Below are 13,565 nucleotides of genomic sequence, written 5' to 3' on the forward strand. Positions count from 1 at the left end.
TGGTCATGTTCACTCCCTTCTATTTCTCTTCTTCAATGTGTTGTAATTCTTTAACAAAGTTTTCACAGAGACGATAAACTGAAATGGCGTTCCGAAAGAGACGTCACGATTCCGATGGAGATTCTGATGAAGAGAAGCTCCCCATCACGAAAGACGATGATGATGACTTAAAAGCTGTAAGAAAAACATGATTTGGCGAAACGCTGTGAATTATTATTCAGGAACCCGCGAAGAAGTCGAAAAATATATGGTCCGATATGCTCCTCGAAGACCAGTTGCTCGAGAAAGGATCGAAGATCAATCTCGATCGAAGTTCGCGAAAGCAGCCGAATGTTTCACGTGGACCCGAGTCATATTTAATGCCACAAGAAGAGTTTAATAGGAAAAATATGAAAAAAGGACAACCTAAGAAACAAGACATGGATGTAAGTTTGTTGGATGAGGATGGTCCAAAACTAATATACAATCATGTATTTTCAGAATCCAGTTGTTTTTGTGACTCCAGCAAGTGATGACTTGTTCGGTGATGCCCCAAGTGCCTTGGACGAAGGTTTTGGCGTCAAAAAGAATGAAGTCAAAGCACCTGTACAAGAAGAAGAAGCTGGCTGGTGGGGCAAGAAAGGTGCAAATAAAAGATTTTGCGATCGTATGGCTCAACAAGACCGACAGCCGAAACCAGTATATGTTCAAAAGAAAACTTCACAATTAATGGCTGAAGAATTCTCATTGGAAACAATGCTTGCTGCTAAATTCGAAGAAGATATCACTCTCGAAGAGCTTGGAAATCAGATTGCAGATGCAATGGGGGAGAAAGATCCCGATACGGTCAAGAAAATTGTCAATGCCATAGGCCGTGAAGTTTCTCTCAAGCTTTTCAGCGATACGAAAGAAGTGGAGCAAAATGGTGGCATGAAAATCACTGACGGTAGCCGCCGTCGTACTCCTGGAGGCGTTTTCATCACACTTTTTAAAATGGACTCTGCAGTATCTCGCGAAGTTAAAAATAGTATTTTCGACAACATGCGGAATGCCGACAAACAACGGTCAAAGAACAAGAAAAAAGCTCAGAACTTCACCAAGCAACTTGAAGATGTAAAACTGTGGCAATACGACTTTTACCAGTAAACTTTTGTTTTTCAGGTGAAGAAAACAATGGAACTCGTTGCTCAAGCTGAAAATGACATTGCCAATGAAGAACTTGGAATTGTCGATGATGTTCCGTTCAACGATGATGTCGTTGACATGATCTGAGTAATACAGTACCCAATTTGTTAAACTTAATCGGTTGTTGCTTTTTTTCGTGGTTATCTCCAATTGAATCATGTTTATTCATTTCTCTGTGTGATTAATTTCTAGGAATGTTTTTTATACGAGCTTATCTCATCACAATTCTGAAGAATTCTTCTCTTCATTCTCTGTCATTTTATACTGTACGAATCATCAAGTGATGCTTATTACAAGCGCATAAAATGTTTTTCTCTATATCTTTTCGTTTTTATTGTTCCACCTTCTTTGTGTCTCAACTTTCGGAGCTGCTATTATCGAGCACAAAAGGATAAACAACAACTAAACTGGCCACAATTAGTGTTTCTTATGTTCGATATTCTGCACATTCGTGGCACTCCCCATAATTTGAGTTAATAAAGAAGCATATAAATACTCCGGATATTTCGTTAGTTCACAGTCATAAATCTACGAACGCTTTTAACGATCTTCAGAAGAGGTGAAGTTGATAACATTCACCGTGCTGGTTTTTTGTTGTTTTCCGTTTTCGCCTTCATCGGCCGCCGTCCACCACGCATGACTATCCTTGACCCTCGATTGCCTTTTGGCTTCTTCTCCCACCAATTATTATCTCGTTTTCCTTCAATCATCTTTTTTTGTCTCGTTGTTCATCTTCACCCCCTTATCCTCTTCTAATTCGAATCAGCTGATGAGGCTATTTAGGTCAACAACATGGATTACGATAGTAAGAAACTCGAGGAAGCTAGAAAGCAAACGATTCGGTTAGTGATTTCTGATATCATTACTGGTTTTTTTCATTCTTTTACCCGTTCACACGAGACTTGTCAATGATTGATGAATGACGTTCAGATGGGAAGCGTGGAAACGAGAGGAAGTGGAAGCACGTCAAAGAGGGCTCGAATTCAAAATGTATTGGGAGAAAAGACATAAAGAGGATAGAGATGCGTGGAGGCTTAAAGTGAGTAATTGAAACAAGAGGAAAGAGATACCGTAACCCTCTCGGAACACAACCGATCCCTTTTATTTCGAAATAAGTGACTCTAGTTTTATCTCTAATCTTTTTCGTTCGCAATGTTTTTGTTCCTGTTTTTGTCATTTGTTGAAGGACGATTAATGTGTTCGTTACTATCGGATCGGCAAGACAATTAGTTGTTGTGGTATTATAGCACATTTGCATTATCAAAACACACTTCTTCTGATTATTTTTTCAGGACTTTGCCAATGCCATTGATAAGATGAGTCGAGCTGGATACAAGGGGAAGCATGGAGATTTTGAAGTTCCTTCGGAGAGACTCGAAGAACTCAACGCTCTTTATATGCAAGCAACTGTTGGAGATTACGGTAGGCTTCGACTTGTAACGACTTGGAATGCGTGAGATTTCAGATGGAAACACTGCATTGAAGTGTAGTCAATACTGGAAGAAACACAGTGGAAAGACTCAAATCGAAGCGATTCGTGAGTACATCAAATTGACGAACAAGGTTTTGACCAAGTATGGATGGAATCCACCAGAGGGATGGGTCTAATTCTCAGCTTTTTGATAACTTCGTTTTTTATAAAGTATTTTTCGGCATTGCAAGCGAAATAATTAAAAAATGGAAAGCGTTTTATCTGACATAGTCTTCAATATCAGTCACTACAGTATGCTGAGCTAATACACGTGGAATAATTAAAAGCGCCTCGACACACACGAAACAAATATCCCTATTTGCTTATTGCCAGTTTTTCGAAGATTTCGTCGACAAATAAAAGCAAAAGGACGTCTAGAATGGCCATGTAGAAAGAAAAAAGGATCGCAGTCACTTGAGTTGCTGACAGATGTTAGAAATCTTTACTCGAATTTAATTTTTTGGATTGCTCTATATTCTGTTACGAAGATGTTTGCCTAGCTTGAAAGGGAAGAAATATACTGTGATGTGAACACTGAAATCTAAGCTAAAAAGTTTCCTGAACTTTGGCTTCTCGTTGAGGTTTAGAATATCTTGATAATAATCCAGATTTGATGATGTTCTCAAGATGAATGTTCCGTAAATTTGACCTTTTGTCTGCAAAACAAAAGCGGTTCCGCTCCTGGATCCCGGTCACAGCAAGTTTTACTTTCGATGCTCATTGAATTGTTTTCGACCCAATTATCATTTGGAATCGACCTACATCCATCTCCACTTGGTTACTGAACTGATCATAGAGTCTACCCAGACATCACTCTCCCTTCTCCATATCACTAAACTTTCCAATTGTCCCTAGAAAAAGGAGAAATGAGACAGAACTTTCCAACACCAGTTAGGGGGTGATACCCTACTTTCACCGAATTTTCTCGGGGAAAGCATGCAGCAGCATTAATCTCGTTGACTGAATAGGCGGTTCACCACTACAATTCAACACGATATCTCTTACTCGCATCCAATTTTTGCGACATTTAGTTGAAAGAGAAGAGAGAGAAAGAAGAGAAACACGCAATCGAGACAATTGCACTTTTCTGCCCCCGTGGATAGTAGCATTGTCGCTTTCCTACTTCTGCCCCCGGTCGCCACACAGTGAGAAATGTTTTCTTGACAAGTACACACCTAGATGTCTATCTTCGACTGTGTCGAATCAGCCAGCCGCACGTCGACGCCGTCGTCTTCATCTAATCGTTCGACGTGATCAGTACCTCAACAGTAGTTCATCTTCAAGACACGTGTGGTTGTAGAAGTACGGTAATTCTAGAGCTAGAAATTTCCGATTAAAGCAAATATTGGTAATGAGGGAAACAGTACCGCAGCAGCCAAAACAAGTTGAATATCTGGCGACGGAAATATGCGGAACCAAATAACAAAGAAAAGAGCAAAGAGAGCATTTATTTACTGTCTATGAGTCTGTAGGTACTGTCCAGAAAGGAGATCAGTAGAGCACTAAGAGCATATTTGCTATATAAGTTAAGGGGGAAAGGCTCTCTTCTTATCAAGAGCATTTCCAAGTGCTTTTCTTTCCAATATGCAAAAACAAAATATGTTTTCTCTCTTTCGGAGCTCATTCATATAGAACTCTTTCTTCGCTGGACATCCTCGCCAAAGATAAAAGAAGAAAAAGTTATCGAAGAAGTGAAAGGAATCGTAAATCATTTTGATTTAGACCCCTCGCTCGATTCCTTCCGAAAAGGAAAGGTCGAAACTTCTGAGGTTAACTCTCGTCGGGTTTTCGGAGAGAAAGTTGCGGTGCAACGGTAGTTCGCAACGGCGCCGTGTTGAAAGGATACCCATGAAATTTAGAACATTCAGTGTCTTGTGTTGACCTTTTTAGATGTGTCTCCTGCATCACACCGCGCATCCTTTTCAGGTTACTGTAATTCAAACGGAGACCCCCATTACTATTAATAAAAGAATAATGATGTGAACTTTGTCGACCAGAAAAGTCTTCGTGATCTTTTTATCTCACAATCGAACGCCAATTCATTATTTTTTTCGAATAATGGTAATATGTTATCTGTCTGTCTGTCTGGGAGGTCTTTTTGGTACTTTGGTTGGTAGGAGGAGGTGAGAAAACTTCCAAAATGATTGATGGAAATGACGAAATGAAAAAAAGTGGGAGAAAAAAATTGAGGAGAGATCGAAAAACAAAAGATGCATAAGAGTATATAATCAGGACGGCGCCATAACTGATATCAATAGTTTACCAGATCACATGGAGGATAGGTATGCATATGTTTTTGGGCGGAAATATCAATAAGTGGAAGGACGTTTGTTCGGATTTGGACTCAAGGAACTGTGTGACATTCTGAACTTTTAGAAACTTTGAGAAGTCAAAAAACTAAAGAAACTTGATCGAGTTGTACCCTTTCCATATTAAAGGAATTATTAGTTAGGAATGGCTTTGGATTACGGTAGGTTTGCTGAGAATGCAAAAAAAGCAGAGAACTGTGGCTCCGGGACAGAATATAGAGGCATCTGTTCTTATACATTCTGACGCAATACTCAAATCTCACTGGACGGAGATTGGGTTACTGTAGTCATCAACAATTCGAAAATTTAATTTTGAAAGAGTAATCATCCGTAAACTCTGGAATTTCTTAATGAAAAGCTGAATAATTCACTCTTGATGACTTCTGGAAGTAAGAAATGACACGGTTCGGAGATACCGTAGCCCTCCAAAACGAAACTCGAACTCTGAAACAAAACTAATTTCCTCGCTCGGAGGTTGAAACAAACAAAAAAAAATGTTGGGAATTGCTCATTTCTTCATGTTTGTGACTCTTTCCTTTTTGTTGCTCTTCTAACCTTTGACCACTCATTCTTTTAGAAACATTTCGGCATGAGTCCAAAAAGAAAATGTGTTCGTATGACACACCGAGCCCCGTTGGACCAGAGGGGGGTGCTCTCTTTTTCTCATTCTTCATTCCTACCTTACTTCTAAACATGCTTTTGTGACTAGTTGTCCACACAGTAGAAACCGCAACGCCACGCAATCCTCCTTGGTCGCGGCGCTCGTAAGATGCATCATCTTTAGGCCACGCCTCCGATTCGACTGTCGTCTGTCCGCTCAACGCACTCGCCGCCTTGCTTTTCGACTGTCGCCTTTTTGGGGTTGTCGTATTGTAAGGCCCCCGCTACCATTGTCGCTCCTTTCTTTAATTATCAAACAATTTCACTAATTGAAATTATTTGATACTGACTGGTGGATCCGGAGTGACTTCAACCCCCTTACTATAATGACAAAATGGTCAACAAACGGACAGCGGCTAACTATTTTATTACCTACTCTACCAAATATTTATTTGATATTATCCCTATCCACACTTGCACATACAGCACCCCACAGGACAGAAATGGAAACATATTCAACAGCTTTATCATCAGAAGAGACGACGGATACTTTCGATTCTAATGAAGCGTTTCGTTTTGTTAAAGTAAGTTCCTAATGTAACAGAACAAAATGATTCTGAAACATAAGAAACACGTAGGTAAAAAAAAAAAATTATCAAGTTAGTGAAGAGAGGACGATGTATCACCTACCTTAGAGAAATGAATCGATCTTCTTTTTCAATCTTTTAGGCGTCAATATAGGAAAAAGGGTCTAGATTAACTACGTTTTTTGAATGAAAAACTAACAAGACGCCATCCAAACAACACACAATCTCTGATCTGCCTTTTTCGTAATCGAAGAATTCGAAAATATGAGATATATAGGCTCAAGAAGGTGCAGTAATCTCTTAGAGAGCACTCGTGATTGAATGATATTCTGAAGATCCAAGAGACAGTTGCCCCCATCATGAATAGTCTAAAGATCTTTTCTCTTCCATCTAAACCATTTATCTCAATAAAAAGATACGTATTTCATGTGAAAATACCTCCACAACAGAAAAAAGTGTTGGTGGTAATGATAAAGAAACAAAAAATGTCGTAGCCTTTAGTCGGATATGCGACCTTTAATCATTTTCACCTCTCAAGATTCCCCACTATTTCCATTGTCATTCATAACTTTTTCTCACACGTACAATATCTGAATGAATTGAAAACTTTAATGTTACTTTGACGGGAAAGTAAATAGAATCATTATTATAATCTCCCTTATTCTCCGTTTCTTTTTCTCCCTCTTCCATTTTTTCATCGTCATAAACCGCGGGAACACGGAGAAAAAGTAGACCGTTCCACCCATTAGTTCTGACGTACTACGATATAGAAAATGCAATTAAAAAAGTGACGAAAGACGAGAAAGGTGAAATCGAGAGAGAAAACGGAAGAGATATAGAAAGGTTGCGATATGCCGTCGATGCGCGAAATACTTTCCATCTACAAAAGGCCTTTTCCGATTTGACCTGTCCATTGATTTTTGAAAGTACTGATGTGAAGAGAGACTCGAGACAATTCATTTTGACCTTTTCCGATAAATCTCTGAAACCGCTTTCGCTCGGAAACCAATCGGTAGTTAATCATCATTTCATTTATTACTTCTTAATGTCGTTTTCTCCCATTTTTTCCATCCATCCTCATCTAATTTTCTTCACCGAAAATACGGCCTACTTTTCGAGAGTCTCTTAGAATAAAGATGAAGAAGATGCGAATCTCGTAGAAAATAAGTGATGGATTATCGCAATAACAGTAGCCAGTTCACTCCCGACAAAAAACTGCTTAGCCCTTGCCCACAAATAGGTCAATGGCGGTGCCGAGTGGAAAAAAAAGAAAAAGTCTAGGAGTGACACTCTTTTTTGGTTGAAAGTATCGAACCTCGGCGTATCAAGAAATTTCAACAAAAAATCTCGAGTCTGAGTGAAGACGATATGTACAGTCTATTCGGTTTTTCAGGGTCAAATGGAGAAATACGGCTATCTCAGAGGTCACTCGTCACCGAGGGAATTTCGGCAGGCTCTCAAAGTGTTCCAAGTGTGAAAATATTCATTGAGGCAATACAATAATCGTTCAACTTTTAGGAAGTTCTTGAAGTTGATCAAACTGGAAAAGTTGATAGTGACACAATGAATGCTGCATTAAAACCCAGATGTGCACACTCTGATATTCAGAAAAAGGCATCAAGATCGAGACGATTCAGTGAGTTTTTATTAATAATGATACTTTGAATTCTGTCAAATGTTGAATCAATTAAAGAAGTAAAAAAACATTTTGAACTCGAAAAAGAGTACTGTAGATTCGTTTATTTAGTTTTCCAGTTAAAAATGTGGAATCCGGAGAACTTGGAAAATTAAGACATTTTTCAGCGATATCAAAACGTGCCAAATGGAATGAAAGACACTTCACTTCCCACAATTCGATTACTTTGAAGTGGTTCATTTCCGAATATTCGAACGATATGGATCGAGTGGAAACTCGTCGAGTTGTGAAGAAGGCGTTCGAATTGTGGAGTTCTCAGAGTCATATCAAAAACGAGAAGAAAATTATATTGAATTTTGCGGAAGCTTTAACAAAGGAAGATGCTGACATCAACATTCTTTGGGCTGAAGGAGATCATGGAGATGAATATCCCGTGAGTTTTTGGATGATTTCAAATCGTTTCTAAACTCGTTCGATTGCATTACCAAACTCGTTTTGCAGTTTGACGGAGCAGATGGAAAGATTGAAGGAAACAAGAAAGAGAATGTTCTTGCTCATACTTTCTTCCCAGGATATAATTTCCCCCTCAACGGAGATATTCATTTCGATGACGCAGAAAGTTGGGAAACTGATCTAGATGAAGTTGGAGGACCTGGAAACAGAAAACGTTTTTTCCCATACGTGTTGGCTCATGAAATCGGACATGCACTTGGATTGGATCATTCCCAAAAACCAGACGCTCTGATGCATCCATATTACAAAAATGTGCCAATTAACGAGATTCAATTGGATGTTGATGATAAGTGTGGAATCATTTGGAACTTCGGTGGATCTTCAAACTACTGTTTGTATATTTGGCTCATGAGTCAAATTGTCGAGGCTCATAATAGTCCCTCCCAGAATAATCGTAGGTGGAAGTTGAGAAAAAGTTCAAGAAAAACATTCTTGATTTTTCAGCTGGTGTCGGTTCAATCACGAGCACAAGAAGTGGAAAAAGAACTTTGAAACGTAAGTTCTCCGTCTCAGAGATACCGGAAAAAATTAATAAATTAAATGTTTGGTGCCTTAATATTTACGGTAGAAAAAGTCAATATCCTCATTCTTTTTTGATGACGTCTCAAGTGATGCGCGAAAAAGATATTGTTTCTTTAGATCATATCGTATTTCTTTTGGCATTTGACAAACAAACAAAACCGAAATAATTCGCATATTTTCAGACACAAAAATTCCAAAATGCTCATCAACAAACTCGAGTCTTCGAATGAATTTTGAAAGAAAAATAGCTGTTGGTTTACAACTGAATGATGATGATGCTAGACATTACAGTAAGTTGCTATTTCTTAGGAAATTATTCCAATGGTTAACTCCAATATTTTCCAGCCGATATTATATGCAACTTCCTTGCTGGTCTTCACATCTGGAGAGCTGGACCAAATTTCCATTCTTCTGAAACTCTCGAGAAAGAATATAAAGGAGTCACTCAGGAAATGGCATCTTTTGGTGGAAAAGCAGTTTCAGTACGGAGGTTGATACGGCATGCTGAGCATCAACAAGAGTCTAAGAAAAAGGGTCCTCTAGGTGAGTTTTCTGGACATAATTTAAGTTTTGTAAGGATACAGTACACCTTGCGATCTACTATTTAGAGCAATGAGTAAAGTATACAAATTTTTAAGACCGGTTTGTAGACAATATCGTAAAATCTTTTGGTTTTGATATAATCAGATGTTACGGTTGACTGTGTCTAGAAAACAGTCTACGACCAGAAACTACGGTACATGATTTTTGAATCTGAACTACTGTGAGATTGAGAAAAAGAAAAAATAGCTTAAAATCAAATGCTTTCTTTCAGATCCCGACTACTTCGACGACGATTTTTTTGAAAACTTCTTCATGGAATACACCGTGTAAAATTCAATCTTCAAACCTTACTAGTTGCTTCTTTGCTAGCTTTCTTAGCCGCATTTTCTTCTACTCGCACCCACACCTCCATTTAGAATACTCACCTTCGTTCCAATACGGTCACACTGACGTCGTCGCACCTTCACACCCACAAAAACCTGTTCAGATCTTTAAAAAACACTCCCCAGTGCAATTGAAAGCACCCCATCTTTTTTGCCCTTTCCTCCCTTCATATCCTTTATCACGGTGGTATACGAGTAACTATTAAATCTCATGCTAATAATTTAATTTACAAATTTAGCTCATTTTTGTATGTTTGTAAAATTGCTGCTTCTTTCTTCCCCAATTCTCTAACTCACTTCACATTTTTCATATTGAAACATCTCCTTTTTGTCACTTTTTAATTTATTTTCATCCTCTTTTTTCATATTTATTCATGTTTTTATGACAAGAATGATACCATAGAAGTTGACCTTCTCCATCCCGATTTTTCCCCAAAAATTAGTTTCATTTTTCTTTTAGTAAACCTGGTGTACGGAATAGATCTCGTTGTTTTCTTTTCTAACATATTTTTCTGTATATGTGGTGGGATTCTTGCAAATGTGTTTCTTTTGTGCAATAATTTCTAGCTTTTTCTTGTTTTGTCTTTTCAAAAACAATGATGATGATGGCAATAAATAATTGAACTTTATTTGAAGAAGATATCTGTGATCTGATTAGTCGCACGTGTTGCACTTTGATTGGGCAAAACACACAAAGACTTATCAATTCGTAAATTTTTGGACTTTCGTGATAGTTTTTTTCCTTCAAAAACAGAGAAAAGAGATATCGGAATGAGGTGAAAGGGAAAGGTTGAATGATAAAAGATACCGTACACTTTTGAAAAAATAAATGTAGGTTGATGTTTAGAATATTCGACAGATTTTTCTTGGGTGGGGTCGTGGAAAAGTACATGAAAGTTCACGTGGAAAAAAAAGAATGTGTCGAGAATTCTGGCGCCAGAAACCGAGAAGAAAGTTCAATACGTACGTGCCTCTGTCGCATTCATAATCATAAGATACCATTCATCAGGATTTACTACAGTACCACTTTTGAACTTTTGAAATAAAAGGGTGGAAAATGAGACTTGGCCTGGAATAAATCTAAGATATCAGTCTATCAACGGAAATAGAGTGTATTTTATGTCAGTCTCATAATAGTTTTGAACGTTGATTAGAATCTTTTCAGAAAAAGAATTATAATCGTATTTTGTATCTTTCTTTAAAAGGGTGTGAATGACATATTGTTTGTACTACTTGAGAATAACAAAAACCCCCGCATCGAGAACGGATCTCTAGATGAGATTTTATCCAGGAAAATGTGTCACTTGCCGTTCTTTACCCTTTTGAAATGAATAGTTTCTAGATATAGCCTCTCGACTTTATACGTCAAATTCCTGATTGCTTGCAATCTGAATCTGTGTGAAATTAAGGACTGAGCGAGCTCTGATCGACCTGTTATCAGTTAAAATAAAGGAAGCCAGGAGAAATTATTAATTAAAAGCTCAGAGACTTCTGTGACTCTGATGATTTGGAAGAACTCGCAATCGATGATTTCCAATGATAGCGGTAATGTCTTCTACATAATCTGAAAAGTGAACATTTAGACTTCTTGTGAAAGTTGATTTGAAAACTTACCTCGAAATGAGCGAAGTAAGAAAAATTCCAACAAATAGTTCATAAATGATGAGTAAATTGATCCGAACATTTGTAGAAAGTAATCCACGTGTCATTCGTGTTGAGATTCAACGAGAATATATGAATGGGAAATCTAATTTTAAGTGTTTTTTTAAACGTAAATTAAAAAAAAAAAAAGGAAGAATTGGGCGTGCGATTTACGCACTTTGACTGTCATATCTTTGTTTAACCTGATTTTGGAAGCCACCACCAAATGACATTTTTTGTGGATGTTCTGCGTCGATACATGAAAAAGGGTGTACTGTTGTGAGAAAATAGAAATGAATTGAAAAACGTCTGATCGAAAAGCAAAAAAAAAGATAAATGATTGTCCCACGTTACGTGCTGCTCTATTGGCATGAAAACAACTGATAAGATCTCGAAATTTGCGTATAAAGGCTGGCAGAATCCTCAGTATCAATCACATTCGAATCTTTCGAACCAAACGATCGACCATGACATCTGCATATTTCGGAGTCGCTGGCGGGGGCAATGCTGGAGCACAATCAGCATATTTCGGAGTCGGAGGAGGTCCTGCTGGAGGAGGCGGTGCCCCTAAAATGGGAGGAGGAGCTGCTCCACCGCCAGGAACGTCGTGCTATTTGGGAGCCGGAGGAGCCGGAGGAGGTGGCGGTGGCGGTGCTCAATCTGCATACTTCTCTGTCACACCAACTGGAGCTGGAGCCGCACCAGTCGGAGCTGCACCAATGGCGCCACCACGTAAGAATTTGATTTGAAAGCAGGTAATCCCAACTTCAAATCTTTAGCAGCTGCTGGTGGAGGAGCTTCCACAATGACAGCCCTCGGCGTTGCACCATCAGGAGCTTCCACCATGACAGCTGTTGGAGGAGCCCCATCCGGAGCATCGACAATGACCGCCGTTGGTGGAGCTCCACGTGGAGCATCTACTATGACCGCTGTTGGAGGAGCACCAATGGGAGGCGGACAATCAACAATGACCGCTGTGGGTGGAGCCCCATCTGGAGCTTCCACTATGACAGCTGTTGGAGGAGCTCCATCCGGAGCCTCGACAATGACTGCCATTGGTGGAGCCCCACGTGGAGCCTCAACCATGACCGCTGTTGGAGGAGCACCAATGGGAGGAGGACAATCAACAATGACCGCTGTCGGAGGAGCACCAATGGGTGGAGGTCAATCGACCATGACTGCCGTTGGAGGAGCACCAATGGGAGGTGAGTAACATAATAATGGAAACCGGACGGGAAACTGAATATTTCAGGTACTTCAACTATGACAGCCATCGGTGGAGCCCCATCTGGAGCTTCCACTATGACTGCTGTTGGAGGAGCCCCATCCGGAGCCTCGACAATGACCGCCGTTGGTGGAGCCCCACGTGGAGCGTCTACTATGACCGCTGTCGGAGGAGCCCCAATGGGAGGTGGAGCTTCGACAATGACTGCTGTTGGAGGTGCCCCGACTGGAGCCTCAACCATGACAGCCGTTGGAGGTGCACCAAAAGGAGCATCGACAATGACTGCTGTCGGAGTCGCCCCAGGAGGAGGATCGAGCACAATGACTGCCGTCGGAGTTGCTGCCCCAGGAGGAGGAGCTTCGGCTCTTGGGGCCGCTCCACCAGCACCAGCTGGATCAATGGGAGTAGGTGGCGGAGGAGCCACATCTGGATACTTCGGAGTTGGACAAGGAGTGATGGGAGGTGGTGGAGCTGCCGGCCAGTCAGCATACTTCGGAGTTGGAGGAGGACCAGCTGGAGGAGGTGGCGGAGCTAAGTCAGCCGGTGAGAAACCAACTATTTTTGTAACATAAGTCATTAAATTTTCCAGGAGGCGGTGGTGGAATCCCCGGACAATCGGTGTACATGGGAGCCGGCGGTGGCGGTGGAGGAGGTGGCGGAGGAGCCACATCCGCTTACTTCGCACCCAAATAAGAAGGAAACAACGGGTCATTACTCTTATAATTCTCAATAAAGAGTGTTCATATCCAATTCGTTTTTTTTAAGAGTGCCATTTCTCCAAAAACATCCCTTTTTGCTAAAATTTTTTTACTACGGTACTAAACGGACTGTCACCGTAGCCGAAGACTATTTATACAGAAGATGACTGTATTTGTTGCGTCGCTTTGTTGCGTCATCTTTCAGTCTTTCAGTTTCAGTTACAGTTTTGTTTCTTTTCCTCTACCTTTACTATTGAAAAATCAAAATAGTCT

General features: G+C 40.0%; 5 protein-coding genes across 5 annotated transcripts; 4 read left to right on the forward strand and 1 right to left on the reverse strand.

The window, feature by feature from the left end:
* Positions 1-83: 83 nt before the first annotated feature.
* On the forward strand, positions 84-1,251 carry GCK72_009638 (uncharacterized protein; the record flags this gene model as incomplete). Its single annotated transcript, XM_003112908.2, has 4 exons — positions 84-176; positions 222-425; positions 481-1,092; positions 1,141-1,251. The coding sequence occupies 4 exons, from the start codon at positions 84-86 to the stop codon at positions 1,249-1,251; spliced, it is 1,020 nt and encodes a 339-aa protein (XP_003112956.1).
* A 705-nt stretch (positions 1,252-1,956) lies between these two features.
* Positions 1,957-2,772, forward strand: GCK72_009639 (uncharacterized protein; the record flags this gene model as incomplete). The annotated part of the gene is made up of 4 exons (XM_003112995.1): positions 1,957-2,006; positions 2,095-2,203; positions 2,457-2,586; positions 2,630-2,772. The coding sequence occupies 4 exons, from the start codon at positions 1,957-1,959 to the stop codon at positions 2,770-2,772; spliced, it is 432 nt and encodes a 143-aa protein (XP_003113043.1).
* Positions 2,773-6,047: 3,275 nt separating this feature from the next.
* Positions 6,048-9,675, forward strand: GCK72_009640 (uncharacterized protein; the record flags this gene model as incomplete). Its single annotated transcript, XM_003113046.2, has 8 exons — positions 6,048-6,128; positions 7,650-7,767; positions 7,935-8,200; positions 8,269-8,674; positions 8,725-8,775; positions 8,985-9,092; positions 9,148-9,345; positions 9,617-9,675. 8 exons carry the CDS (start codon positions 6,048-6,050, stop codon positions 9,673-9,675), a joined length of 1,287 nt encoding a protein of 428 aa, XP_003113094.2.
* A 2,161-nt stretch (positions 9,676-11,836) lies between these two features.
* On the forward strand, positions 11,837-13,287 carry GCK72_009641 (uncharacterized protein; the record flags this gene model as incomplete). The annotated part of the gene is made up of 4 exons (XM_003112921.2): positions 11,837-12,101; positions 12,149-12,574; positions 12,622-13,137; positions 13,184-13,287. The coding sequence occupies 4 exons, from the start codon at positions 11,837-11,839 to the stop codon at positions 13,285-13,287; spliced, it is 1,311 nt and encodes a 436-aa protein (XP_003112969.2).
* Positions 12,045-13,171, reverse strand: GCK72_009642 (uncharacterized protein; the record flags this gene model as incomplete). Its single annotated transcript, XM_053727469.1, has 2 exons — positions 12,045-12,446; positions 12,626-13,171. 2 exons carry the CDS (start codon positions 13,169-13,171, stop codon positions 12,045-12,047), a joined length of 948 nt encoding a protein of 315 aa, XP_053587046.1.
* Positions 13,288-13,565: the final 278 nt, after the last annotated feature.

This window comes from Caenorhabditis remanei, chromosome III, assembly GCF_010183535.1.
Source record: "Caenorhabditis remanei strain PX506 chromosome III, whole genome shotgun sequence".
Classification (NCBI taxonomy): Eukaryota; Metazoa; Nematoda; class Chromadorea; order Rhabditida; family Rhabditidae; genus Caenorhabditis; species Caenorhabditis remanei.